At 42.5% G+C, this 27,081-nt stretch overlaps 1 protein-coding gene and 1 long non-coding RNA gene across 2 annotated transcripts in view; one reads left to right on the forward strand and one right to left on the reverse strand.

Annotated features, from left to right (window-relative positions):
• Nucleotides 1-217: 217 nt before the first annotated feature.
• Nucleotides 218-27,081, forward strand: part of LRRC37A (leucine rich repeat containing 37A) — a 49,530-nt gene continuing 22,666 nt past the window's right edge. Inside the window, exons 1-6 of the mRNA XM_030799785.1 lie at nucleotides 218-845; nucleotides 984-2,995; nucleotides 5,047-5,118; nucleotides 7,878-7,949; nucleotides 11,122-11,193; nucleotides 11,842-11,922. Of these exons, the coding sequence (XP_030655645.1) occupies nucleotides 414-845; nucleotides 984-2,995; nucleotides 5,047-5,118; nucleotides 7,878-7,949; nucleotides 11,122-11,193; nucleotides 11,842-11,922 (2,741 nt within the window). The 5' untranslated portion in view covers nucleotides 218-413. The remainder of the gene's footprint in view (nucleotides 846-983; nucleotides 2,996-5,046; nucleotides 5,119-7,877; nucleotides 7,950-11,121; nucleotides 11,194-11,841; nucleotides 11,923-27,081) is intronic.
• Nucleotides 4,398-26,602, reverse strand: LOC115831492. Its single transcript, XR_004026982.1, has 2 exons — nucleotides 26,521-26,602; nucleotides 4,398-4,918 (listed from the first exon to the last, which is right to left on the reverse strand). It is a non-coding gene; the product is annotated as an uncharacterized LOC115831492 (long non-coding RNA).

Here is a 27,081-nt window from a genome sequence, read left to right on the forward strand (position 1 = left end):
CCCTGGAAGGAAGAGTATTCTCGGATTTCACCTTGAAGGAGGAAGGCTGCCAGAACTGGACTAGCACTTCTGAATGTCCTGAGGCGAGGTCCCGTGACTTCCTTGGGAAGCTCTGCTGCGCCCCCACCCCACCCTACCCCACCCTACCCCACCCTACCCCACACAGCAGGCACTGGGGTCCTGGGACCACCAGGGTCTGAGGCCCAAATCCTTCCTCACTAAGGGGAGGGGAGGGGTGTTCCGGCAGGGCGGGGTGGGAAGGCGTGCTTGGGCAGGATTGTGACATAAGAGTGCCCTGGTGACATGGAGCAGATTTGGACCCAAGCCTAATAAAGGTGGCATAAATAAAGGTGTCATAAAGACAGGGCGGGGCTCACACTTGTAAGGGGCACGAGCATCTCCGGGCTGCCAGAATGGCTCCCACTCAGTGTGTAGCACTAGTGTGTGTCATGTCCCGGCTGCGTGTCTGGGGCCCATGGCCCCTCCTTATGTGGCAACTATTGTGGCCACTAGTCAAGGAGGCTCAGCCTCTGGAGTGGGTCAAGGACCCGCTCCAGCTGACCTCTAACCCCCTGGGGCCTCCTGAGCCCTCGTCTTCCCACTCCTCCCATCTCCCATGGGAATCTCCCCATGCGCCTACTCTCCCGGCGGATCCCGGGGACTTTGATTACCTGGGGCCCTCTGCTTCCTCAGAGATGTCAGCCCCACCCCAGGAATCGACTGAAAATTTGGTTCCATTCTTGGACATAGGTTCAGCTGGAGAGCTGCCCCTGGGGCCAGAGCAGTTCTCGGCTGCACAGCAGGATTTAAACAACAAGCTGACTCCGCAAGAAAGGCTCCCAGAGGTAGGTCCACTGCTAGATGGGGATCAGAGCCAGACCCTAGTTCAGCTTCCTCGCCTCAAAAGTAAGGTTCAAACTGCAGATCTAGATCGGGCTGCACATCATTAGGCAGATGAAATACTTGTTCCGCTAGACAGTAAGATTTCAAAACTAACCAAATTTATTGTTTTGCCCAAGAACCTGAAGAAAGATCTAGCTCAGCGTTGGAGCCTTGCTGAGATTGTTGGGATTACACGTCAATTATCCATACCTCGGAGTCAGAAACAGACTTTGCGGGATGAATATTTGAATATGGATACACCGTATCCCGGCAGCCTGCCCCCAGAACTCCGGGTGAAGTCAGATGAGCCTCCAGGGCCCTCTGAGCAAGTTGGACCTTCTCAATTCCATCTGGAGCCCGAAACTCAAAATCCAGAGACCCTTGAAGACATCCAGTCCTCTTCAGTCCAGCAAGAAGCCCCAGCACAGCTTCCACAGCTCCCTGAGGAGGAAGAACCTTCTTCAACCCAGCAGGAGGCCCCAGCTCTGCCTCCAGAGTCCTTTATGGAGAGTCTAACTCTACCGAATCATGAGGTGACAGTTCAACCTCCAGGTGAGGATCAAGCTCATTATAACTTGCCCAACATTACGGGTCAACCTGCAGATGTGGAGGTTACCATAACTTTAGAGCCTACCAATGACACAGAATCTTCCCAAGCCCAGCAAGAGGCCCCAATTCAGTTTCCAGAGGAGGTGGAACCTTCTGCAACCCAACAGGAGGCGCCAATTGAGCCTCCAGTTCCTGCTATGGAGCGTGAACTTTCCATCAGTGAGCAGGAGCAGCCAGCTCAGCCTTCTGAGTCTTCTGGGGAGGTCGAATCTTCTCCGACCCAGCAGGAGACCCCAGGTCAGCCTCCAGAACATCATGAAGTCACAGTTTCACCTCCAGGTTACCATCAAACTCGGCATTCAGATTCGCCCAATGTCTCTGTGAAGCCTCCAGACGTGCAGCTCACCATAGCGGCAGAGCCTAGTGCAGAGGTGGGAACTCCTCTAGTCCACCAGGAGGCTACAGCTCAGCTCTCAGGGTCAGGTAATGATGTAGAACCTCCCGCCATCCAGCACAGGGGCCCACCTCTGCCTCCAGAGTCATCGGAAGAGGCTGGATCTTTCACAATTCAACCTATTAATAATGAGAACCTCTCTCCAACCCAGCAGGAGGCTGCAGGTGAGCATCCACAGACCGCTGAGGAGGGTGAGTCTTTCCTAACCCTTCAGGAGGCCCCAGCTCAGACTCCAGAGTTCCCTAATCTAATTGTAGCTCAACCTCCAGAGCATTCACACCTGACTCAAGCTGCAGTTCAACCTTTAGATCTGGGGTTTACCATCACCCCAGAATCCACGACAGAGGTTGAACTTTCTCCAACCATGAAGGAGACCCCAACTCAGCCTCCTAAGAAAGTTGTATTCCAACTTCGAGTGTATCAAGAGGTAACAAATCCAACACCAGGTCAGGATCAAGCTCAGCATCCAGTGTCACCCAGCGTTACAGTTCAACCTTTGGACCTGGGACTTACCATCCCTCCAGAATCCACTACAGAGGTTGAACCTTCTACGGCCCTGACAACTACAGCTCCTCCTCCAGAACACCCTGAGGTGATACCTCCACCTTCAGACAAGGGTCAGGCTCAGCAGTCACACCTGACTCAAGCCACAGTTCAACCTCTGGACCTGGAGCTTACCATAACTACAAAACCTACTACAGAAGTTAAACCATCTCCAACCATGGAGGAGACCTCAACTCAGCCTCCAGACCCAGGGCTTGCCATAACTCCAGAGCCCACTACAGAGATTGGACATTCTACAGCCCTGGAGAAGACTACAGCTCCTCATCCGGATCAGGTTCAGACTCTGCATCGAAAACTGACTGAAGTCACAGGTCCACCTACTGAGCTAGAACCTACTCAGGATTCATTGGTGCAGTCTAAAAGTTATGCCCAAAATAAGGCTTTAACTGCACCAGAGGAACAGAAGGCCTCCACAAGCACCAACATATGTGAGCTCTGTACCTGCGAAAATAAGATGCTGTCATGTATTGATCTCAACCCAGAGCAGAGGCTCCTCCAAGTGCCTGTGCCAGAGCCCAACACCTACAATGGCATCTTCACCATCTTGTAAGAATCACCTTTCCTCAATTGTCCTCTGTGTCCTGCCTGACATGGCAGCCTTTTCCTGGAGGCCTTCCTGGGCCTTCTTTATCTCCCCAAGCCATACGGACAACTGACTTTCTGCTTTCACCTTTGCTTGTCAACTCTCCCTTCTCCTCATTCTCCTTTAATGTTAGGCCCCTTCTCCAGTCTTTTACTTGTACTCTAGTCTTTTACTCGTTTTCGTATCCATTTTTATTTAGCTCCATCACATCATTGCTTAACCGCTGCTCTCCTCCCATTTTCGCTTCACCCTCTTTACACCAGCCTGTCCCTCTCCCGATCTCAGTGATGATGCTCTAAGTGGTTAAGAGTTGATTCCGGAGCCAGGCTGCCTGGGTTTGAACCCAGGTCTATTTATTAGCTTGGTGACCCAGAGCAAGTTATTCTGCTCTGTGACTCAATTTCCTCACCTTTAAACTGCGGATTATGCTAGTTAGCATTTCATAGGATTGTTGTGAAATTAAGGTGAGTGAATATATGAAACACTTCATCAGTGCCTAGCATATGTAGGAGTGTTGGCTGTTCACATGATTACTCAGTCCTTTAGTTTTGTCCAGAAGTCATCTTTGTCCCTAGCTTTCTATATGTAGAAGTTGTTTTGTGTCAAACCCAGGGCCAAGTATGCTACTGTCTCCAGAACATGAAAAGGATAGGAGGGAAGAGGCTGGGCGCGGTGGCTCATGCCTGTAATCCCAGCACTTTGGGAGGCCGAGGCGGGCGGATCATGAGGTCAGGAGATCGAGACCATCCTGGCTAACATGGTGAAACCCCGTCTCTACTAAAAATACAAAAAGAAATTAGCCGGGTGTGGTGGCGGGTGCCTGGAGTCCCAGCTAGTCGGGAGGCTGAGGCAGGAGAATGGCGTGAACCTGGGAGGCAGAGCTTGCAGTGAGCCAAGATTGCACCACTGCACTCCAGCCTGGGCAACAGAGCAAGACTCCTTCTCAAAAAAAAAAAAAAAATGATAGGAGGGAAGAAGGAGAATAGGCATAAAAAAGGAGGTATATATAATTAAGTACTGAAAGATAATGCAGACCATTGGTGCTAGAAGTTGCCAGAATCTGTGATCCTTAAGGTGTGGAGATGCTACATGGGTAAGCTAAAACTTTACTTGGGTCTTAAAGAGCAGCTATAATTTGTTAAATAGAAAAAAAATGGGAGTACAGTCTAGGCAAACGCATGGCTACCGGTATGGTTGGAATTTAGTAGACCAATGTGGCTACAAAGAATTAGGTGAGGGAGCAATGAAGATACGATTCTGTAAAACCTTGATTATCAGCTATAGGAGTTTGAAAGTTACACAATGAGGTATGGAAAGCCATTGAAAGTTTCCAAGCAAGAGAGATTAAATGATTAAAACAGGAAGATTATTTTATTTTATTTTATTTTTTTGCATTATGTGCAAGTGTAGACATGCAGAGGATTATTTTAGAATCCAATGTAAAGTGCCCAAAAGGAAAAGCTTAATTCAGGGAGACAAAATAGAAAGGTCTAGCAAAATCTAGGAGTGAAGTGTGAAGGGGCCAAATCAGATCAGTTGTAATAGGAGTGGAAAGAAAAAGCCTAGGATGTTTCAACAGAGGGCACTGGGCCAAAGCTTTGATGTTACCTGGCATAGGGTTTCTTTCTTCTCATTTGTTGATAATGATAAGCTTTTGCCCGTATTTCTGTGGAATTATTTACCATTTTGGTACTGATTTGTAGGAGTCTGTTTAGACACATAAGTGCTTTTATATAAAATACTTACATTCAAAGTAATTAACTGGCATCATCTGTCCAAGAGATGGGATGGATAGGAAGTTAAGCTTCCGGGAGATGCCTCATCATTTGTGCCAGTGGCCCCGCATAATTTCTTGATGAATTGTGCAAACTGGGAAGCTGACAGCTCTGGAAATGAGAAAGCAGGTGTTATTTTCTGTTTCTGAATATCCCCAACAAGGTTGCAATGATTCCTTTACTTATCGTGTTCATTGTTTTCCTACCTATTCAAGGATATAAACTGTGTTTCTTCACAGAAATTTCCAAGGAAACTATATTTCTTACATTGATGGAAATGTATGGAAAGCATACAGTTGGACCAAGAAACTGTGAGTATATTCTCTCCAAATATGACAAAAGGCTAACTGCATTGTAAGATCCTTCTTGGTCCAGAATTTTAGGTCGGTACCTCTGAGGAAAGATATTTCTCCTCCATACCCCAAATCAACCACTGTTGATTGCAATCGTATGGTTATTTTAAAATTAAATTTGGTAGGCTCTCTTTAAAATAAGAGGCAATTTAAATTTATTTTTTATCATACAAATAATACATGGTTATATTCCTTTTTGTTCTCTCTTTTTTTTTTTTTTTTTTTTCAGAGACAGTGTCTTACTTTGTCCTCTGGGCTGCACTGCAGTGGCACAATCACAGCTCACTGCAGCCTTCACCTCCCAGGCACAAGTGATCTCTCACCTCAGCCTCCCAAGTAGCTGGGACCACAGGTGCATGCCACCACGCCCACCTAATTTCGTATTTTTTGTAGAGACAGGGTCTTCCTATGCTGCTTAGGCTGGTCTTGAACTCCTGGGCTCAAGTGATCCTCCCACCTTGGCCTCTTGAAGTGCTCATATTACAGGCATGAGCCACCACTCGCAGCCCATGATTCTATTTTTAATGTACAAAAATGCAATAACAGATATAACAAAAACCCTCCTTGTGCCCTACTCCTTCATCCCTGAAGTAATCCTACTCTGCATTTAGTATACATGCTTCCAGACTTTTCCCTATTTACCTACATACATATTTACATAAAGCAAAATAGATTTGTTTTGTGGTTTTTAAAATTTTTTCTTTACATAAATGGTAACATCTTGCAACTTGATTCTTTCACTTCATGATATGCCTTAGATTTCTTTCCTTCCCAGTACTTAGAGGGTCACCCCATTCATTTAAACTCCTGCACAATCCATAGTATCGATGCATCACAGTTTATTTAATAATTCCCCCATTGATGAATGTTTAGATTATGCTTAGTTTTCTTGTTACATGCATTGCTGCAATGAAATCCCTGTACATGCTTCTTTGTGAACATGGGCAAGTATTCCTGTAGCATAGATACCTAGAAATGGAATTGTTGGGGTGAAGACTATGTAGATATAAAATTTTAATTACCTTCAAAAATGTTGTGCCAACTTACTCGATTGTCAGCAGAATATGACAGCATTCATTTCCCAACACCTTTTCACCACTGGGTATTCTCCAACTTTTTGCTGAAGTTATGAATGAATAAAAGGGATTCCATCTAAATTTGAATTTTTCTGATTACTCATGAATTTAATTAAATATCTTTATATGTTTATTGAACATTTGTGTTTCTTCTCTGAGTTTTCTGGCCTTTGTTCATTTTCCTGTTGAATTGTTTTATCATTTTCTTCCTGATTTATAAAAGGAATTGGTTTAGACACAGAAGTGATTTTGGAAAAAATGCTTATATTCAAAGTAACTGACATTTTTCACAACAGTTTGTGTGTCACATCATTAGTTCAATGTATATAGACAAGTCATGATGAGTTTAAAAATAAAACATATGCTAGGCACGGTGGCTCACACCTTTAATCCCAGCACCTTGGGAGGTAGGCTGATCACCTGAAATCAGGAGTTTGAGACCAGCCTGGCCGATACGGTGAAACCCCGTCTCTACTAAAAATACAAAAAGCAGCCAGGCATGGTGGTGGGTGCCTGTAATCCCATCTACTTGGGAAGCTGAAGCAGGAGAATTGCTTTATTTATTTTTTCAGATGGAATTTTGTTCTTGCTGCCCAGGCTGGAGTGCAATGGTGCGATCTTGGCTCACTGCAACCTCCACCTCCAGGGTTCAAGCGATTCTCCTGCCTCAGCCTCCCGGGTAGCTGGAATTACAGGTGCCCTCCATCACACCCAGCTAATTTTTATATTTTTAGTAGAGACAGAGCTTCACCATGTTGGCCATGCTGGTCTCAAACTCATGACCTTAGGTGATTCACCCACCTTGGCTTTACAGAGTGCTGGGATTACAGGCATCAGCCACCACGCCAGGCCAGAACTACATTTTAAAAACAAGAAAATTATTACAAAGGTCAGGATAGTGGTTACCTATTAGGGTTAGAGAGAGGGATATGATTGGAAAGGGGCACACTGGGGCTTCTGGCATGCTAGCAATGATCTTTTGTAACGATGTTTACATGGGTATCTGCTTCATAATTATTAAACTAAATATTTGGCCAGGTGAGGTGGCTCATGTCTGCAGTCACAGCACCTTGGGAGGCAGAGACAGGAGGATCACTTGAGCCAGGAGTTTGAGACCAGTCTGGGAACAGAGTGAGACCCTGTCTCAAAAATTAAATTAAATTAAATATAAACAACATTTATGTTATGTGCGCTTTATGCACATTGTAGTTCTCAGATTTTTTTGATGGGGGGAAAGGTTGAATGGCTTCACTTGCAGCCCTGACATGGTTCCATGTGGGGCTTTCATAATAAGGTTTGGGAAAAGAGAGGAGGAAATGGAGGTTCTGCTGATCTTGGTGCCACCCAGTGTTGGATTCTGAAAGTGATTTTGTGATCTAGAGAGGAGGCATGAAATGATACCATTTGGTGGGAAGAGTGGGTAGGGGTGTGCTTGTGTGTGTGTGTGTGTGTTTGTGGTGGTGGTGGAGAGAGATGGACACAAAAAGGAAAACGTAAGAAAAGGTTTGAATGAAAGCACAGCAGATACCACCATCTTGAAGTGACCATGACCCAGCTTTCCTCCACATGCAGGAGATAGTCCTGTGTAGCAAATAGTTGTAGTTTGCATTTTAATCTAGAAATAACTTTTTCATTTTCCAGAATTCTCAGTGAAAATAACTTGACTGAATTACGTAAGGATTCATTTGAAGGCCTGCTATTCCTCCAGTATTTGTAAGTTAGTTAATTATATTTATGAGTTTTTAGTCATATTATCTGTAAAATGAATAAGGGGTTCAAATTAGATAATCTCTCAGATTTCTTCGAGCAATAAAATTCTGCAATTCTTTAAGTTTGTATAGGGTCTCAGCCCATCTCTAGCATTAGCTACCTCCTGTGCATTTTCAGTTTTTAAATTATATAGACAAAATACAGACAGAAAAAAATTTCACATGGTAAGAAAATCTGAGCAGTGACTGACACCCATATGAACCTTGTTTTATAAGGGTTCACATACCATTCTTTTTCTATTCAGTCTACAACCAATAGATCCAATCTAATCTATGGCCTATTTTTAAATAGCCCATTAAGTTAAGAATGGTTTTTGCATTTTTAAAGGACTGTGAAAGAAAAAGAAAAGAAACAGAGAAATATGCGAGAGAGATCATATGTGGCCCACAAAGCCTAAAATATTTACTGTCTGACCTTCACAAAAAAGATTTCAAAAAGTTGGTTCAGTAGGATGAAAGGAATGAAAGTTAACTTCAGATTGTTGCCTAAAGGAGAAGAAAATGGAGACCACCTACATTCATTTGAACGTCATTAATCCAGAATTTTTTGGTAATTTAATCGGAATTAAATTAACATTTAAATATTAAAAATCAGCTGAATTATATCAATAATATTATCAAGAATATTAAGCTACCAAGAGAATAGGCTGGTATTAAGGATTTCATTTCAGGAATTGTTATATTAAAACAGATGTTTAAAATGATGGTTAAGTGGTAGAGCTAGAAATGTTTACACTAAGAAGCACATCGGAAGGCCGGGCGCGATGGCTCAAGCCTGTAATCCCAGCACTTTGGGAGGCCGAGGCGGGCGGATCACGAGGTCAGGAGATCGAGACCATCCTGGCTAACACGGTGAAACCCCGTCTCTACTAAAAATACAAAAAAATTAGCCGGGCGTGTTGGCGGACGCCTGTAGTCCCAGCTACTCGGGAGGCTGAGGCAGGAGAATGGCGTGAACCCGGGAGGCGGAGCTTGCAGTGAGCCACTGCACTCCAGCCTGGGGGACACAGCAAGACTCCGTCTCAAAAAAAAAAAAAAAAAAAAAAAAAAAAAAAAAAAAAAGAAGCACATCAGAAATGCCCCTAACTCTTCACTAATTACAAAATAACGATCTCCCCAGCCCTGTTACCAAGAAAGGGATCCCTGTATTTCTGTCTGTTTAGAGACAAGAAGATACTATGTTCATTGCTATGAAAACTTGATTCTTACCCTTTGTCCATAGAGGCGTGCATGTCATTAATCCTTATTAAGCTCATTAGTGATGGTCTTTTGCAAACAGATTCTTTCAAATATAGAAGGCTTAGGGAAGTGGGTGTAAAGACCCTCAAGTGGATGCCAAAGTGCTACAGAGGCCATGAAATAATAAAACTACTTTTCCTTTAAGATAGCTATTTTCCTTCTACTCCCTCCCCCAGCTATTCATTTATTTTCCAAATATTTGAGTTTGCTTTATTTCCATGTGTCAGTTTTAAACATGGTGGGCAATGCAGATGAGCAAGACCTAGTCCATGCTTTCAAGGAGTTTATGCTCAGAAGAAATGGGATAAAAAATAACTACATTAAAAAGAAGAAGTGGATGTGGGCACTAGGAGGGATAAATTGTTTCTGGAGCATAGGAGGGATAAATTGTTTCTGGAGCATAGAAGAGGAAAAAATGCCTTCAATTTGGACCCGGGAGGATGTAACTAGAACAGTGCCATTTGAATAGGATTTTGAAGGGCCATTGTGTAACATCAGACACACATCTTGGGGAAAAAAATATTCTAAACTTGCAAAAGGAAAATGGGAGGGCAAAACACGGAAAGTATTCGAGGAATGCCATGAGTACCCGTAGAGTACAAGGTGGGAGGGTAGGAAAATGGAGCCAGATCTTCTAGGGCTTTGAATGCCAAGCTGAGGAGCCAACATGGGGAACCGTGTTACCACAGCAGTGCTGTAAGATAGATCTGCATCACAGTCATTGAGAGGGCACGTTAGAACTCAGTTCTGGACTCCACCCTCGTAGTTACTGATTCAGTTGGTCTAGAGTGGGACCAAGAATTTGCATCTTCAATAATTTCCTAGGAGATGCTGGTCTTTGCAAGCCACCTCTGGAGAGTTTATATGATGACTGTGTGCAGGATAGTTTAGGAAGGGAGAGGCTAGAGTTGGAGACATCAGCCAGACAACGTTACACCATCCAGGTAAAGAGGGAGGGACACACTCCATCACTGTATAACTGAAGAAATTTCTTTCATGAAATATTAAAGAAATATAAAACCAAAAATGAATTTCTATTAATATGATAGAAATTAATTCTATTAATATGATTTGAATTAGTTCAAAGTTATGTATTAGGTAAAAGGGTAACTTCCTTTCAAATGATGTGAAAGGACGTCTTTTATTTCTTCTGATATTGAACTGGCTTAGGAAAACAGACCGAAACTAAGAAGGTGTAGAAATGTGAGACTTTTTTGTTTGTTTTTGGTTTTTTTTTTTTTTTTTTTTTTTTTTTGAGACGGAGTCTCGCTCTGTCACCCAGGCTGGAGTGCAGTGGTGCAATCTCGGCTCACTGCAAGCTCTGCCTCCCGGGTTCATGCCATTCTCCTGCTTCAGCCTCCCAAGCAGCTAGGACTACAGGCACGTGCCACCAGGCCCGGCTAATTTTTTGTATTTTTTTGTAGAGACGGGGTTTCACCGTGTTAGCCAGGATGGTCTTGATATCCTGACCTCAGGATCCACCAGTCTCGGCCTCCGAAAGTGCTGGGATTACAGGCGTGAGCCACGGCACCTGGCCTGACTTTTTTTTTAATATTAGAAATTGTATATATAGAGATAAAATCTTTGAGCTCACAATCTAAGATTTGATGACACTACAAAAGGGCATCTAATCAAGTCTAGTGCTCTCAGGAGAAATTAATTCCAAAGTCCATTAAGTTGTATATTTATTAAAACCATGAAAGTGAGACTCTAGGAGAGGTATGGGCAGGGTTAGGGGCTCTGGAAAGTTCAAATACAAGTCCAAACGTTTAGAGTTGAGATGAAAAATGTGTATTCAATATTATTCTAAACTCTTGCTATTATTCATACTAATGGACATTTAATAACTAATCAAGGCAATATTTTCCTTTTCCTAGAGATTTATCCTGCAATAAAATACAGTCTATTGAAAGACGTACATTTGAACCACTACCATTTTTGCAGTTTCTGTAAGTTACAAATATAACTTGACTACATTTGGAATTTTTATAAAAATTGTAAACCTCTTTGCTATTCATTTTGAAATATGATTAAAATTTTACCAGTAGAAAGCTACTAAAATTATACAGCAAATCCTTTTTGTCTCTAGCAAGGATTATTGTGAGAATTATTACACAGATCTTAGTGAATCATCAGAGAGCAGTGGTTCTCAGCTGGTGTGATTTTGCACTCAGGTGGCATTTGGTAATGTCCGGAGATAGTTTTGGTTGACAAAACTGTGGGTGTGCTCCTGGCATCTGGTGGGCAAAGGCCAGAGATGCTGCTAAACATCCTTCAAGGTATAAGACAAACTCCCATGGCAAAGAGTTATATAGTCCAAAATGTCGATGGCACTGAAGTTGTGAAATCCTGTTCTAGAGAAATAAAGATGACTTAACACGGGTATTTACTGAGCATTCACTGTTTTGTAGCTAATGCGCCACATGTGCAGTGTTAAAGTATAAATTATAAGCCAGTATCTTCCACAGTGAGATTTCCTTAGTGCATAGAGAAAGGATTGAGGTTATGTTCCATCCTATATAAATTAGGATCATGGCAAATGGTAAATGTTCTGAAATAATTTTTTTTTCCTTTGGCTTGTGTCTTTTTTTTTTTAGAAATCTTGGTTGCAATATAATTACAGAACTCAGCTTTGGAACATTTCAGGCCTGGCATGGAATGCAGTTTTTACATAAGTTGTAAGTGAAATAGAAGATGAATACATGTAAACAACTATTTATGTACAAAAACTCATACAATGATTGGTTAGCTGGGTATAAGCCCCTTATGAACTCTGAAAAGCGTGTCTTAAGATCAATTCATTTTTCTCAAATGGGGAAACTAAGGTACAAAGAGGCCAAGAGACTTACGTAGCTTATATATGACCTCCTCTGCTTGTCCTAGTTCTGACCTATAGCATGGGCAAGAAAAGGCATCAAAGAAGTGACCCTCAAATTAGCCTTGTTGCTGGGCGGGGTGGCTCAGACCTGTAATCCCAGAACTTTGGGAGTCGAGGTGGGCGGATCACCTGAGGTCAGGAATTCAACACCAGCCTGGCCAACATAGTGAAACCCTGTCCCTATTATAAATACAAAAAAATTAGCTGGGCATGGTGGTGCAGTTTTTTGCTTCCTGGAGGATTTTGTGTTAAGCTTCCTTCCTTGCAGCTAAATGTTGCAGACCTTTAAGCAGTTAGAAACTCTGCATATGAGCAGGAATCAAAGTTAAATCCAAAGTGTAGGACCAGACTTGGTGGCTCATGCCTGTAATCCCAGCACCTTGGGAGGCCAAGGTGGGAGGATCACTGGAGGTCAGGAGTTTGAGACCAGCCCGGCCAACATGGCGAAACCTCATCTCTACTAAAAATACAAAAATTAGCAGGTCGTGGTGGTGGGCACCTGTGATCCCAGCTATCGGGAGGCTGAGGCACGAGAATGGCTTGAACCCGGGAGGTGGAAGTTGCAGTGAGCCGAGATTGTGCCACTACACTCCAACCTCCCCTCCAGGCTGGTCTCGAACTCCTGTGACCTCAGGTGATCCGCCCACCTCAGCCCCCCAAAGTGCTGGGGTTACAGGTGTGAGCCACCATGCCTGGCCAAGATGGTGTTTATGTTAAGCTATTGTGCAAAAAAAAAAAATTTTGTGAAGAAAATATATCGCTCTATCTTAATTCCATATACTTTCCTGACTACTCTTCTACCGTAAGTGCAAAAATTCTATGATTTCTCTGTATAACATACCCATCAAATCAGAGTGGGTATATTCAATGGCCTGAAGGGGACTCAAGGTGAAGATTCTCCTCTACAACTGACTTTTGAGAAGACTTTCCACCTGCCTTGTGGTTCAGAAATCTAGTTTCACACAGTACATTTTGAGATAGAGGGAGGCGTTCAGGATGTGTCTGGACTAGAGCAGCAGTTTCTGCAGATGCTCCTCTCTGTCCTCATTAATTTGCTGATGCCTAACTTAGGAAAAGGACACTAAGGGTCTGTTTTTCTTTTGCCCTCACACCAGAGAACAGGCTCATTAGGTCCCTCCACCAAGAGGTTTAGGTAGCATCAATATAAATGTTTTAAACTCACCATCTTTACTAAGCACTTTATACCACTGGGAGTCCCTCATAAAAATCTGGTGGCCGGGAGCGGTGGCTCCTGCCTGTAATTCCAGCACTTTGCTGAGGTGGGTGGATCACCTGAGGTCAGGAGTTCAAGACCAGCCTGACCAACATGGTGAAACCTGTCTCTACTAAAAATACAAAAATTAGCTGGGCATGGTGGCGGGCAACTGTAATCCTAGGTACTCAGGAGGCTGAGGCAGGAGAATCACTTGAAACCAGGAGGCGGAGGTTGCAGTGAGCCGAGATCGCACCATTGCACTCCAGCCTGAGCAACAGAGTGAGACTCTGTCTCAAATCATCATCATCATCATCATCATCATCATCATCATCATCATCATCTAGCCAGCTCCACTACAATTATGTAGGCAACACCAGGAAAACACTGGAATCACAGTTGATACAAATTAATGAATTCACTCAAAAACATTCACTGAGTGCCATGTCCATTTGTGCCAGGTACTGTACTAAGTGCTGGGGCTACAAAATCCATCTCAAAGACACACCAAGATAAGGACTTTGTCCCCAGGGGACTTTCATTCCTCAAGGAGGAAGTGGATGCTGATGGGAAAACATATGAAAGCCATGTGGGGATCTGTACGGCAGGGTGACAAGGAGAGGACAAAGCAGGAATGGGGGTGGGTTAAGAAAGACTTGAGGAGACACTAACTTTCTTATCTTGAGTTTCTGTGTTCATCTTAAACAACAGAAAAAGGCATTTGCTTCGTGGTGATGAAAAAATCAGAGCTAACTGATATTGGAAACTAGTACTCATTTCATATAAACAGAATAGAGCTGTACCCTTCAAACTAAGTCACGGTTACTTTCAAAGATTGGCACAAGGGTCTGAACACACCAAGTGTATGTTAGGGGCTGGGCTCCTTTGGGGTCAAATCTTCCTGGTAAACAAAGCTACATTGCAGAGTCATATTTGGCACATGTGACATATAGGCCCATTGCATTTCTTTCCAAAGGCAAGTTGCCAAGGGAAGGTGCCAGTAATGTTATGACCAATATGGCACCGTTTTGTGGTGTTTGTAAGTTGAAACAATATATTTCCCTGCATTACATAAGTTTGTAAAAAACAGAAAAAGAGGCCCCAGCTGTGGTTGATTGAAGATGAATTGAATAGAACGTAATCTTCAGGGCTTCTCACTTGCACAGGCCCTTCCAAGGTCCTGGGAGGGCCCCTGGAAATTTTTGTATTCATAATTTTTTATGTTTTTACTAGATAAGGTTCGGGCCCCACAAAATCCTGACATCATCCCTGGGTTCCAATAGTTACAACCCAGTAAATCCCTTGAATGAAACCTCTATGTTATTGACAAATACTGACTAGCCAAGTTAGCAGGGTGATAGGGTCAGTCTATTTTGAATCTGAAATCCATCTCAAAGACAGGCCAAGAGCTTATTAGTGGACTTAACTGGATTCTGCTGGCCCAAGCGCAGTAAAGTTAAACAACCATATTGAGGTTTTGCATTGGGGAAAGGAGGACATTTATTTGCAGGGCATCCAAGCAAGAAGGACCAGGCAGCTAACTATCAAAGTCCCTCGCTGAATGGGGGCAATAATCATATCTCTTACAGATGAAATCATGAATGAAATGGTTTATGGAAAAGCAGCAATGGTTGATAATCCTAAATGTTAAGTATGTTTATATTTTTTCCCTGACTTAAGTGCGTCTCCTTCATTCCTATACACAGGTCCAGACTGATGGCTTATTTTTGAAAATTCTCGTAGTCACTTCATTGGTTCTAACAATAATTTTAGAACCTGGATGACTTGGCAATGTAGAAAGGCTGTACTTTATTCAGAGAGAGCACACTCACATATTGGCTTGTCTATGGCACATCGATACTGTGCCAAGAATGTAAGCACTAAGAGAGAAGAAGAGGAAAATCCAGGCTTTATCCCTATTGAATTATTTATCCCACTATTAGGATATTAGTGAGGCAGGTGTGGCCACACTGTGATGGCAAATTGAGCTTCAGTCACAAACATGCCTTACTGTTCCCCCCGGTCTACTGACTTCGGCTTCCTTTACGTAGCGGTGGCTGCACAAAAGTTTGCGCAGTTGAGGGGTATTGTCATGTTTTGGTATGTACTGGAATCCTGGCAGCTTCTTCTCTGATTCGGAGAGGCACAAATATTAAAGACGAAAAGAACAACTCGGGTCTGTCCTTTGGGGTGATTTAGGGTGGCTGTTTAAATTTGTAATGGTTGAAAAGTCTTGAGATTGTCACACCTAGCAACTCATACTTTTCTTCTCTCAGCTGCCGCTTATTCTTTTCACCTGTGTAACAAGCTGTCTTCTCTTCTCACAGAAGCTTAGCATTTCTTCCTCTGCCCCAAAGCATTTTTTCAATACTTAATTTACTAGGTGCTGTTTATGTTGTAGGCACCTAAGTACTTATACAAGTGAGATAACATGTCCGAAGTTCTTAGAACACTGCTTGGCATATGGTAAATGCTCCATACATGTTACCTCCTGTGATATCTCATTTTCATTTTTCCAACAACTCTTGCGATGCGGTTATTATTATCATTTCTATTTTGCAGATGAGGAAGTTGAAACTCAGAGACGCTAGGTAATTTGCTAAGGTTCACATGGCCAATAAGTGGCAGAACCACTTACAAGCTTTGCAAGTAATTTTCAACGCAGCTCTTAGTTCCCCTGTAATAGGAGCTGAATGATGACAGTTTGGCTTTGTGTGCATTGTATCTTACTTTCTAACTTGAACAGGACCTGTACAGCAGTGAGCTCCATTTCCCTCTGAGAATCCCATGCTTCTGGAGCTCCTGGCTGTACCAGCTCTGGGCATCCCCAGGGTTTATGCTCACCGGTCAGTGCTGGTGTGACATGACGGCTGAGCACCGGCACTGTTTCCAGTGCACTGCTAGGCACTAGACACGTGCTCTTTCATTTATTCCTCAAATTGCTTTGTGCTGTAAACGCTACCCAGAAAGGCTCATGTTCATTACTCAAGTCACTTCACCAGAAAGTGACAGAGCCAGAATTCAAACCCGGGTCTGCCAGATTCCAGGTCCCTTGCTTCTTTGGTTTTCCTCATTGCAAGGGAGTCTTCTTCAAGGTTATTCTCAGGACTTTGATTAAGATACAGGCTCACAGCTGGGCACAGTGGCTCATGCTGTAATCCCAGCACTTTGGGAGGCCAAGGTGGGTGGATCACTTGATCTCAGGAGTTCGAGACCAGCCTGGCCAACACGGTGAAACCCCGTCTCTACTAAAAATACAAAAATTAACTGGGCATGGGGATGGGCACCTATAATCCCAGCTACTCTGAAGGCTGAGGCAGGAGAATCACTTGACCCTAGTAGGTGGAGGTTGCAGTGAGCCAAGATCACACCACTGCACTCCAGCCTGGGCAACAGAGTGAGACTTCATCTCAAAAAAAAAGGCTCACCGTTTCAGATTCTCTAGACTTTGCCCCTGAAAAATCATTTATGTGATGCAGTCCGAGGTCTTGTATTGAGGAGCGTGGTGTGGGGAGATGTGTGGCTCATGAACCTATGTAGATGAATAAAGGAAAGAGGTTACTTTCTCCCTAAGTACACTGCACATATTGGGTGAGGGTCTAGGTCATCTGCTTATTTCTTTGACTACCTTCCTCCATGGGACCAGTTTTCCCTGACTGCCTTGAGATTCTAGCATAGATCATTTTGGAGTTTGTCATTTAAATTTATTTTCACGGCCTGCTTTGGACATTTTTTCAGCTAAAGCTGTTAGGATTTCAGTACATTTAAGACAGTGATGACATGCTCCAGTCCTTTCATCTCTGTCTCCTCAGTTAATAGAAAGGAAACGTAGCCCATCTGTCTGGACCTGTACAGAAGAATTTGGAGGAAAAACAGGCAAGAAATGTTCCCTTATTTTGTGAGCTACCTTTATTCTGTCCCATTGTTCTACAGCAAAAGGCTTGTACAAAAATATTTCAGTTTTCCTCATCTAATAAGCCATATTTTAAAAAATTATTTAGAGCAGTACTTCTTAAACTTTTACTCTGAGACAGTCTTTGAGGCTAAGAAAAAGCTTGCCACATTTTACTCCCATAAAGATACCAAAAAGGCGATGGACTGGGAGTCAGTGCACCTTAGTTTAATGTATAAAATGAAGGAATTGAACCAGAAATGGAAATGATCATCTACTGTGAATCTAAAAACACTCGAGGCTGGGCGTGCTGGCTCATGCCTGTAATCCCAGCACTTTAGGAGGCCAAGACAGGCAGATCGCTTGAGCCCCAGGAGTTCAAGATCAGCCTGGGCAACAAAGTGAGACCCTGATCTCTACAAAAAGACTTTTAAAAAGTGGAAACATAAATATAAATAAATAAAAACATTCATATCATTTGGTTTGTGGAAAAGAGTTGCTGTAGAGTCCTCAAACTTGAGCCGTTGAGCCAGTTCCCACTCAGTCTCTCCATGGCCCAGGCACAACCTTAGTCAAGAAAAGAATGCCTTAGAACAGGAGGAAAATAGGGTAATATCGAGTGGCCCTATATTTTGATTTCATTAGGGACAAAGGCAAAGATCCTAATGTCAGCTGGAGAAGAGCTTCCTGGTTCAGAGGTAATGCTGAGCTCAAGGCTATGGATGAGCTGTCAAGAAAGAGGGAAGGTTGGAGAGTGAGATAATTTTGGAGAAAAGATAACAAACTTTGCTAAGTTGTTTGGCTACATATTGCTTTACAGTCATTGTTTTTGGTTGTTTTTTAAAAAAATAGAAACAGGGTCTCACTATGTTACCCAGGCTGGTCTCAAACTCCTGGACTCAAGCTCTCCTTCTGCTTTGGCCTCCCAAAGTGCTGAGATTACAGGCTTGAGCTGCTGTGCCCAGCCTACATTCGTTTTTAATAGCTGGGAGGAAAGTGGGCAGAGGAAGATATAGAATGAGGGAGTAGCCGACTGGTACAGAGCCCAGTGGTCTTACAAGTTTTCATGCCAAAAAAAATCACAAAGGATATTTAAAGCCCTAGTTTGAGAATCCATACTTAACCAGTCATGTGGCACTCACATTCTTCCTCTTTGTAACCTCATCTTATTGAATATTAGTGTTACAAAACAAATTAACGGCACTGAAAAACCATCTGGAATAGGAAGAGGAGGGGGATCACAAGGCAGGACAAGCTGTGTGGCTCCCAGCCTCGCCACTGACTCACTCTTGATCTTTGTCAAGGGAGAGTGAATCTTCACTCCTCTTTTTTCCATCTGCCAGCATGTTTGGTCTTCTGGCACCTGGTGTTCTATACAGTACAACATGCTTCTTTGTGTTAAATTGAGACATGATCCACATACCATCAACGCAGTATTATAAAGTGTACAATTCAGTGGCGGTTAGTATATTCTCAAGGTTGTATAGCAAACAATCACCATTATCTAACCCCAGAACATTTTCAAAAAGAAACATGGTACCCATTAGCCGTCACAGCCCAGTGCTGTCTTCCCTCAGGCCCAGGTAACTACTAATCTACTTTGAGTCCCTATGGATTTGCCTATTCTAGATCTTTCATATAAACGAATCATACAGTATGTGGCCTTTTGTGTCTGGTTTCTTTTCATGAAGCATGTTGTTTCTAAGGTCCTCCCATGCTGCAGCATGGATCATTCCTTTGCAAGGCTGAGTGATATTCCATTGTATGGAGCCATCACTATATCAGTTCATCCATTCATCACTTAGTGGACATTTGGTTCTTTCTACTTTATTTTGGCTTTTATGAATAATGCTGCTAGGGACATGCATGTACTACTTTTGGTGTGGACATGTTTTTAATTCTAGGGTGCATCCCTAGCAGAATTGCTAGATCATATGGCAACTCTTATGTTTAACTTTTTGAGGACCTGGCAGACTGACCTCCACAGTGGCTGCTCCATTTTACACTCTTCCATCTACAATGTTTGAGGCTTTCAATTTCTCCATGTCTTTGTCAACACTGTCGTTGTCTATCTCTTCTCATAGCCATCCCAGTGAGTGTAAAGTAGCATCTCGCTGCAGTTTTTGATGGATATTTCCCTAATGATTTAAGACATTCAACATTTTTATGTGTATATGAGCCATTTACATATCTTCTTTGAAGAAATATTTATTCAAATCCTCTGCCCATTTAAAAAATTGATTTGTCTTTTTATTGAATTATAGGAATTCTGTATATCTTCTGGATACTCTGGATATTAGACCTTAACAGATAATTTGCCAATATTTTCTCTCATCCTGTGAGTTCTGTGACTTTCTTGCCAGTGTTGTTTGATGCACAAAAGTTTTTAATTTTGATAAAATCTAATGTATTTTTCCTTTGGTTGTTTGTGCTTTTGGTGTCATGTGTGTGTATAAAATGTCTTATTCTTCTTTAAAAAGGTTCAGGGTTTGGTTTCAAATCAGGCTGTGTCCCTTTCATCAGTCTGACATTCTTTTCACCATGTCAGCTGCCTTCAGCTAGTAATACTTCATTAAATTCAAAAGACAAAATTGTTTTAAAAGAAAAAAAATCCAGTTTGGAGAAGAAAAAACTGTTGTCTAATCGGAGATTTACTCCCATGTTTTTGTCTAAGAGTCTTGTCGTTTTGGCTCTTACATTTAGATATTTGACATATTTTGCATCAATTTTTATAATCGTGTGAGATGTAGGGGGTCCACCTTCATTATTTTGCACATAGATGTTCAGTTGTTCCAGCACCATTTAAAAAAAAAAACATTATTTCCACATTGAATTGTTTTAGCACCCTTGTCAAAAATCAATTTTCCATAAATGTGAGGGTTTATTTCTGGGTTGTCAGTTCTATTCTATTGATTTATTTGTCTGTCCACATTACAGTGTCACACTGTGATTGCTGTAGATTTGATTTGGGTTTTGAAACTGGGACATTTGAGTCTTCCCACTTTGTTATTTTACAAGATTATTTTGCTATTTAGGGTTCCTTAAATTGCATTATAATTTTAGAACTAGCTTGTCACTTTCTGGAAAGAAGCCAGCTGGGATTTTAAGAATTGTACTGATAATAGCAAAGACATGTAATCAGCCCAAATGCCCAACCTAACTGCTATGTTATTCCTATTCCAATACTTTGCAATATATGTAGCTTTTTAGAAAGAGGATATGTTAGCAGGGCGCAGTGGCTCATGCCTGTAATCCCAGCACTTTGGGAGGCCGAGGCAGGCGGATCGCCGGAGGTCAGGAGTTAGAGACCAGCCTGGACAACATGGTGAAACCCCGTGTCTACTAAAAGTACAAAAATTAGCAGGGCATGGTGGTGGGTGCCTGTAATCCCAGCTACTCGGGAGGCTGAGGTAGGAGAATTGCTTGAACCCAGGAGGTGGAGGTTGCAGTAAGCCAAGGTCACGCCATTGCACTCAAGCCTGGGCAACAGAGTGAGACTCCAATGGAGACAGGGTTTCAGCACGTTGATCAGGCTGCTCTCGAACTCCTAACCTCAGATGATCCACCTGCTTCAGCCTCCCAAAGTGCTGGGATTACAGGCGTGAGCTACCGTGCCTGGACAATAAATGAAAACTTTTTAACTCTAAAAAACAACAATTGTGGTGAAACCGTAGATCAATTTGGAGAATCATGCTATTATTATCTGCTCCATGTTTACAGAATACTCTGTTGAATTTGGTTTGCCAGATTTTGTCAAGCATTTTTCCGTCTACATTCATAAGAAATACTGGTCTGTAATTTTTTGTGTGTGATGTGTTTAGTTTGGATACCAGGTTAACATCACCCTCATAGAATAAGTTAGGAAATGTTCTTTCCTCATCTGTGTTTTGAAAGACTTTATGAAGGATTGGTGTTAATTCTTCTTTAAGTATTTGGTAGATTCACCAGTGAAGCTGCCTGCTGGTCTTCAGCTTTTCTTAGTGGAAAGTTTTTTTATTACTACCTCAATCTCTTTACTTGACATAGGTCCGTCTATTCAGATTTTCTGTTTTTCTCAAGTCAGATTCAGTAGTTTATATCTTTCTGGTAATGTGTCTTTCATCCAGCTTATCCAATTATTAGCATATATTGTTTATATATATAATCCTTTTTATTCATATTATAATCCTTTTTATGTCTCTAAGAACAATAGTAATGTCCCCTCTCATTTCTAATTTTAATAATTTGGTCTTCTGTATTTGTGCAGTGCAATGGCTCACACCTGTCATCCTAGCACTTTGGGAGGCTGTGGTGGGAGGATCGCTGGAGCCCAGGAGTTCAAGGCCAGCCAGGGCAACATACTGAGACCTTATCTCTACAAAAAAAAATTTAAAAGTTAGCTGAGCGTGGTGGCACACGCCTGTAGTCACAGCTACTCAGGTGGCTAAGGCAGGAGGATCACTTGAGCCCGGGAGGTCAGGGCTGCAGTGAGCCATGATTGTGCCACTGCACTCCAGCCTGGGAAACAGAGTGAAAACCTGTCTTGAAAAATGAACAATAAAAAAACAAATGTTTGTGGCCAGATGCAGTGGTGCGTACCTATAATCCCTGTACTTTGGGAGGCCAAGGAAGGAGGATTGCTTGAGGCCAGGAGTTTGAGACCAGCCTGGACAACATAGTGAGACCCTATCTCTAAATTTTTTTTTTTGGTTAGCCGAGTGTGGTGGTGCAACCTGTCATCTCAGCTACATCTTAATTTTATAATGTTGTAGTTCAGATTAATTCCAACTTTGTTTCAATACTATACAAAAACTTTGCTTCTCTAAAGCTCCACTCTCACCCCCTCCTTTATACTGTTATTGTCACACATTACATCTTTATATACTTTATGTTCATCAACTAGATTTATAATTATTGCATTATGTAAGTATCTTTTTCTTATTTTTTTTCTTTATTTTGGGACAGAGTCTCACTCTGTTGCCCAGGCTGGAGTGCAGAGGCACAATCTTGACTCGCTGCAACCTCTGCCTCCCAGCTTCAAGCGATTCTAGTGCCTCAGCCTCCTGAGTAGCTGGGACTGCAGGCATCCAACACCACACCTGGCTAATTTTTGTATTTTTAGTAGAGACAGGGTTTCAACATGTTTGCCAGGCTGGTCTCAACCTCTTGACCTCAAGTGATCCTCCAGCCTCAGCCTCCCAAAGTGCTGGGATTACAGGCCTGAGCCACTGTGCCCGGCCAGTGCTTTTTATTTCTTTGTGCAGATTCACATTAGTACTCCTTATAGGGCAGGTCTTCTAGCAACAAAGTCTCTCAGTTTTTATTTATCTAGAATATCTTAATTTCTCTTCAATTTCAAAGGTAGTTTTGCCAGGTATAGAATTATCGGTTGACAGTTTATTCAGCACTTTGAATATGCCATTTCATTGCCTTTTGTCCTCCACTGTTGTGTGTGGTTGCTTTGTTTTGTTTTTAGACAGGGTCTTGCTCTGTTACCCAGGCTGGAGTGCAGTGGTGCAACCACTCACCTTGTTGCAGCCTCCACCTCCCAGGCTTAAGCAATGCTGTCACCTCAGCCTCCTGGGTAGCTGGGCCTACAGGCATGCACCACCACACCCAGTTATTTTTAAATTTTTTGTAGAGACAGGGTTTTACTATATTGCCAGTGCTGGTATCCAACTCCTGGCTTCAAGCAATTCTTGAGCCTCAAGCCTCCCAAGGTACTGGGAGTACAGGTGTGAGCAACCATGCCCAGCACCTCCATTGTTTTTGAAGAGAAATCAGCTATTAATCTTATTGAGGATCCCTTGTATGTGATGAATTGCTTTTCTCTTGCTGCTTTGAAGATATTCTGTCTTTGGCTTCTGTCAGTTTGATTACAGTATGTTTAGATGTGGATCCCTCAGTTTTTCCTACTTGTAGTTCCTTGAGCTTCTTGAATATGCAGATTGTTTTTCATCATGTTTGGGAAGTTTGGGGCCATTATTGCTTCAAATATTCTTTCTACTTTTTTCTGTTTTTCTTCTCCTGAGATTCTCATTATGTATATGTTGGTAAGCTTGATGATGTGTTCCACAAACAGGTCTCTGAGATTCCATTCACTTTCATTCATCTTTATTTCTGTTCCGCAGAGTCAACAATCTCAATTAACCTTCAAGTTCCCCATTCTTTCTTCTGCCTGCTGTGATGTGCCATTGAGAACCTCTAATAACTTTTCCATTTCAGTTACCATACTTTTCAACTCTAGAATTTCTATTTGGCTCCTTTTTATGGTTTCTATCTCTTTACCGATATTCTCTATTTGATGAGACGTTGCTTTCATACTTTCCTTTAGTTCTCTAGTCTACAGAACTGGATCGTTTCTCTTATCTCTTTGAATATATTTTAAATAGCTGAATTAAATCTTTCTCTAGGCCAAGCATGGTGGCTCATGCCTATAATCCCAGCACTTTGGGAGGCTGAGGCTGAGGCTGAGGTCAGGAGTTCAAGACCACCCTGGGCAACTTAGCAAGACTCCAGCTATAAAAAATAAAAAAATCTTTGTCTAGTAAGTCTAACATCTGGTCTTTCTCAGGGACAATTTCTGCTTATTTCTCCCCCCACCACATGTTTGGGCCATACTTTGTTTCCTTGCATTTTTCATACATTTTTGTTAAAAATTGAATATTTTAAATAATATAATGTAGCAATTCTGAAAATCAGATCTATGCTGCCAGGGTTTGGTGTTACTGCTGCTTGTGTTAGTAGTTGCTATTTATTAAGTGACTTTTCTGAACTTCTTCTGTAAAGTCTTGCATTATATGTCATGTGTTCCCACTAAAGTCTCTCCTCGGTTAGCTTACCGATCAGCTAATGATTAAATGAAGATTTACTTAAATTCCTGGAACTGATAAGTCTCCTAGTTTTTGCCAATGGGCTCTGTGTACACATTGGGGCATACCTTCAGCACTCAGCTAGACAATTTACAGCCATGCCTTAGCTTTCACTTCTTGCTTGTGCAGAACCTCAAGATAAGCCAGGGATGAGAGTTTGTGAACTTAGTAGGTCTTTCCTGACCATGCTGACAGCCTGCCCTATGCATGTGCATGACATTCCAAATCGCCAGGAATATGTCTTATGGACTTCTAGTTTCCCAAATGTATATCAGAGTGTTTCAAAATTCCTGTGGACATCTTATTCCTCAGCTTTTCCTATTAAGCTTTTTGATTAGGCTTTTTTCCCCCAAACTGTTATTCATTGCCCAATACAGTTGCCATGTTAAAACACTTGTCTGTAATTGTTTTCCAAAAACACCCTCTTGGAGAGGCTTTAGCACTAGACAGCTTTCATTCTGGTCAAATAAAGACAAACCTTTCAAATGAGGTCTTCCAGGGAACCACCAGACAGATGACATCATGACAGTTAACTGAGAATAAGGCTTTGAAGGAGCTCCAGCTCCATTCAGCTCCCTCTGGTTGGGGATGTGGGCTGTTTTTCAACTACTGAGCTAGAGAGTGAGGAATGGTCTAAGGCAAGTTAACACAAATCTCACTGTTCTTACAGAAATTTTTCTTGAATAAATGCTCCTTGGGTTGCTGCAAGACTTTGGTTACATTTCTAGAGTTCTGAAAAAGTTTATTCTGGTCAATTTTTTTTTTTGCCATTTTTTTGGTGTTTGTTGCTTTTATGAAGGGATGAATTTTTGGATGTCTTTTTTTTTTTTTTTTTTGAGACAGAGTCTCGCTCTGTTGCCCAGGCTGGAGTGCAGTGGCGCAATCTCGTCTCACTGCAAGCTCCGCCTCCTGGGTTCACACAATTCTCCTGCCTCAGCCTCCCGAGTAGCTGGGACTAGAGGCGCCTGCCACCATGCCTGGCTAATTTTTGTATATTTAGTACAGATGGGGTTTCGCCTTGTTAGCCAGGATGGTCTTGATCCCCTGACCTTGTGATCCACCTGCCTTGGCCTCCCAAAGTGCTGGGATTACAGGCGTGAGCCACCGCGCCCAGCCTGGATGTCTTTATTCCACCATTTTCACTGATGTCACTTACAACATGGTTTTAAATCTCTGAAGGCTCACTGGGCACATGCCTGTAGTCCCAGATACTCGGGAGGCAAAGGAAGAAGGATCCTTTGAGTCCAGGAATTCTGGGCTGTAGCATGCTATGCTGATTGGGTGTCTGCACTAAGTTCAGCATCAGTATGGTGACCTCCCAGGAACAGGAGACCACCAGCTTCCCTAAAAAGGGGTGTACCAGCCCAGTTCAGGAATGGAGCAGGTCAAAACTCCCATGCTGATCACTAGGGGGATCATGGCTGTGAATAGCCACTGCTCTCCAGCCTGGGCAACACAGTGAGTGAGAATGTGTCTCTTAAAAAAAAAGTCTCATTGACCATAGACTAATTAACTATTTAATCATGGGAAATGATTAGGGGAAAGACATAAAAAGAGAAACTGCAATCCACTTTTTTTTGCTCTGTCGCCCAGGCTGGAGTGCAGTGGCTTGATCTCGGCTCACTGCAACCTCCGCCTCCCGGGTTCAAGCAATTCTCTTGCCTCAGCCTCCGACACAGCTGGAATTACAGGCAAGCGCTGCCGTGCCCTGCTAATGAGAAATTGTAATTCTCATAGACGTCCTCCCAGAGGAGTAGAAGAAGGTTGAAAGGCACTTCTGTATTTAGTCTTCTCAAAATTAAGGCTGGGCCCAGTGGCTCACACCAGCACTTTGGGAGGCCAAGGCAGGCGGATCACTTGAGATCAGGAGTTCAAGACCAGCCTGGCAAACATGGTGAAACTCCCATCTCTACTAAAAACACAAAAAGTAGCCAGGCATGGTGGTGCGTGCCTATAGTCCCAGCTATTTGGGAGACTGAGGAAGGAGGATTACCTGAGCTTGGGAAGTGGAGGAGGTTGCAGTGAGCCAAGATCACGCCACTGCACTCCAGCCTGGTCAATGGAGCGAGACCCTGTTTGGGTAGGGAGGGGAGGGGAGTGGAGGGGAGAGGAGAAAGGAAAGAAAGGAAAGGAAAGAAAATAGAAAGCAGGAAGGGGGAGGGAAGGAAGGAAGGAAAAAGAGAAAGAAAGAAAAAGAATGAATGAATAATGAAAATAAAAATTTAAAAGAAAATCTAAGGTTAAAGTAAACCCTTTTTCTTCATACAGATTAAACACATGAGTTCAAATCACAGCTTTGCTGCTTAATAGCTTGGTGACCTAGGACAAGTTATATGACCTCTCTGTGCCTCAGTTTCCTCATTTAAAAATAGGGCAATAATAATATCTACCACGTAAGGTATTTGCTGATCACAAATACGTGGCAACGCAGTAGATACTCACTGTAATAATTATTATTTTTATAATTTCTGCAGAAGTACAAAGATGATTCTTGGGTTAACCTAAAGGCAGATTTTCTTTTATTTCTTCCTGTTTCTTTTATTTTTCTTGTTCACCTTAAAGAATTAAAAAGAAAATCGATTCCGGCATTTTGGAATAAAAATTTGCATCAAAATCAATTTATTCATTTTATTGACATATAAACAAAATGTCATTTGTTTATTCAGTAAACATTTGTTAAATGCCTAATACATTTCAGACATCATGCCAGGCACAGGGATGACAGGGCATGGTGGCGGGCACCTGTAATCCCAGCTACCTGGGAGGCTAAGGCAGGAGAATTGCTTCAACCCGGGAGCCGAAGATTGCAGTGAGCCAAGATTGCGCCACTGCACTCCAGCCTGGGCGACAGAGTGAGACTCCGTCTCAAAAAAAAAAAAAAAAAAAAAAATAGATGAACAACTTGAATTATGATGAGCAACTTGAATTATGGAGGATGCTAGAAATAGTGTTTCCTCCACAGTCAGGGCTTCCTACCAACATACTCACTTTTAGGGTTTTTGA

The sequence above is a fragment of the Nomascus leucogenys genome, chromosome 19, assembly GCF_006542625.1.
Source record: "Nomascus leucogenys isolate Asia chromosome 19, Asia_NLE_v1, whole genome shotgun sequence".
NCBI classification, from domain to species: Eukaryota; Metazoa; Chordata; class Mammalia; order Primates; family Hylobatidae; genus Nomascus; species Nomascus leucogenys.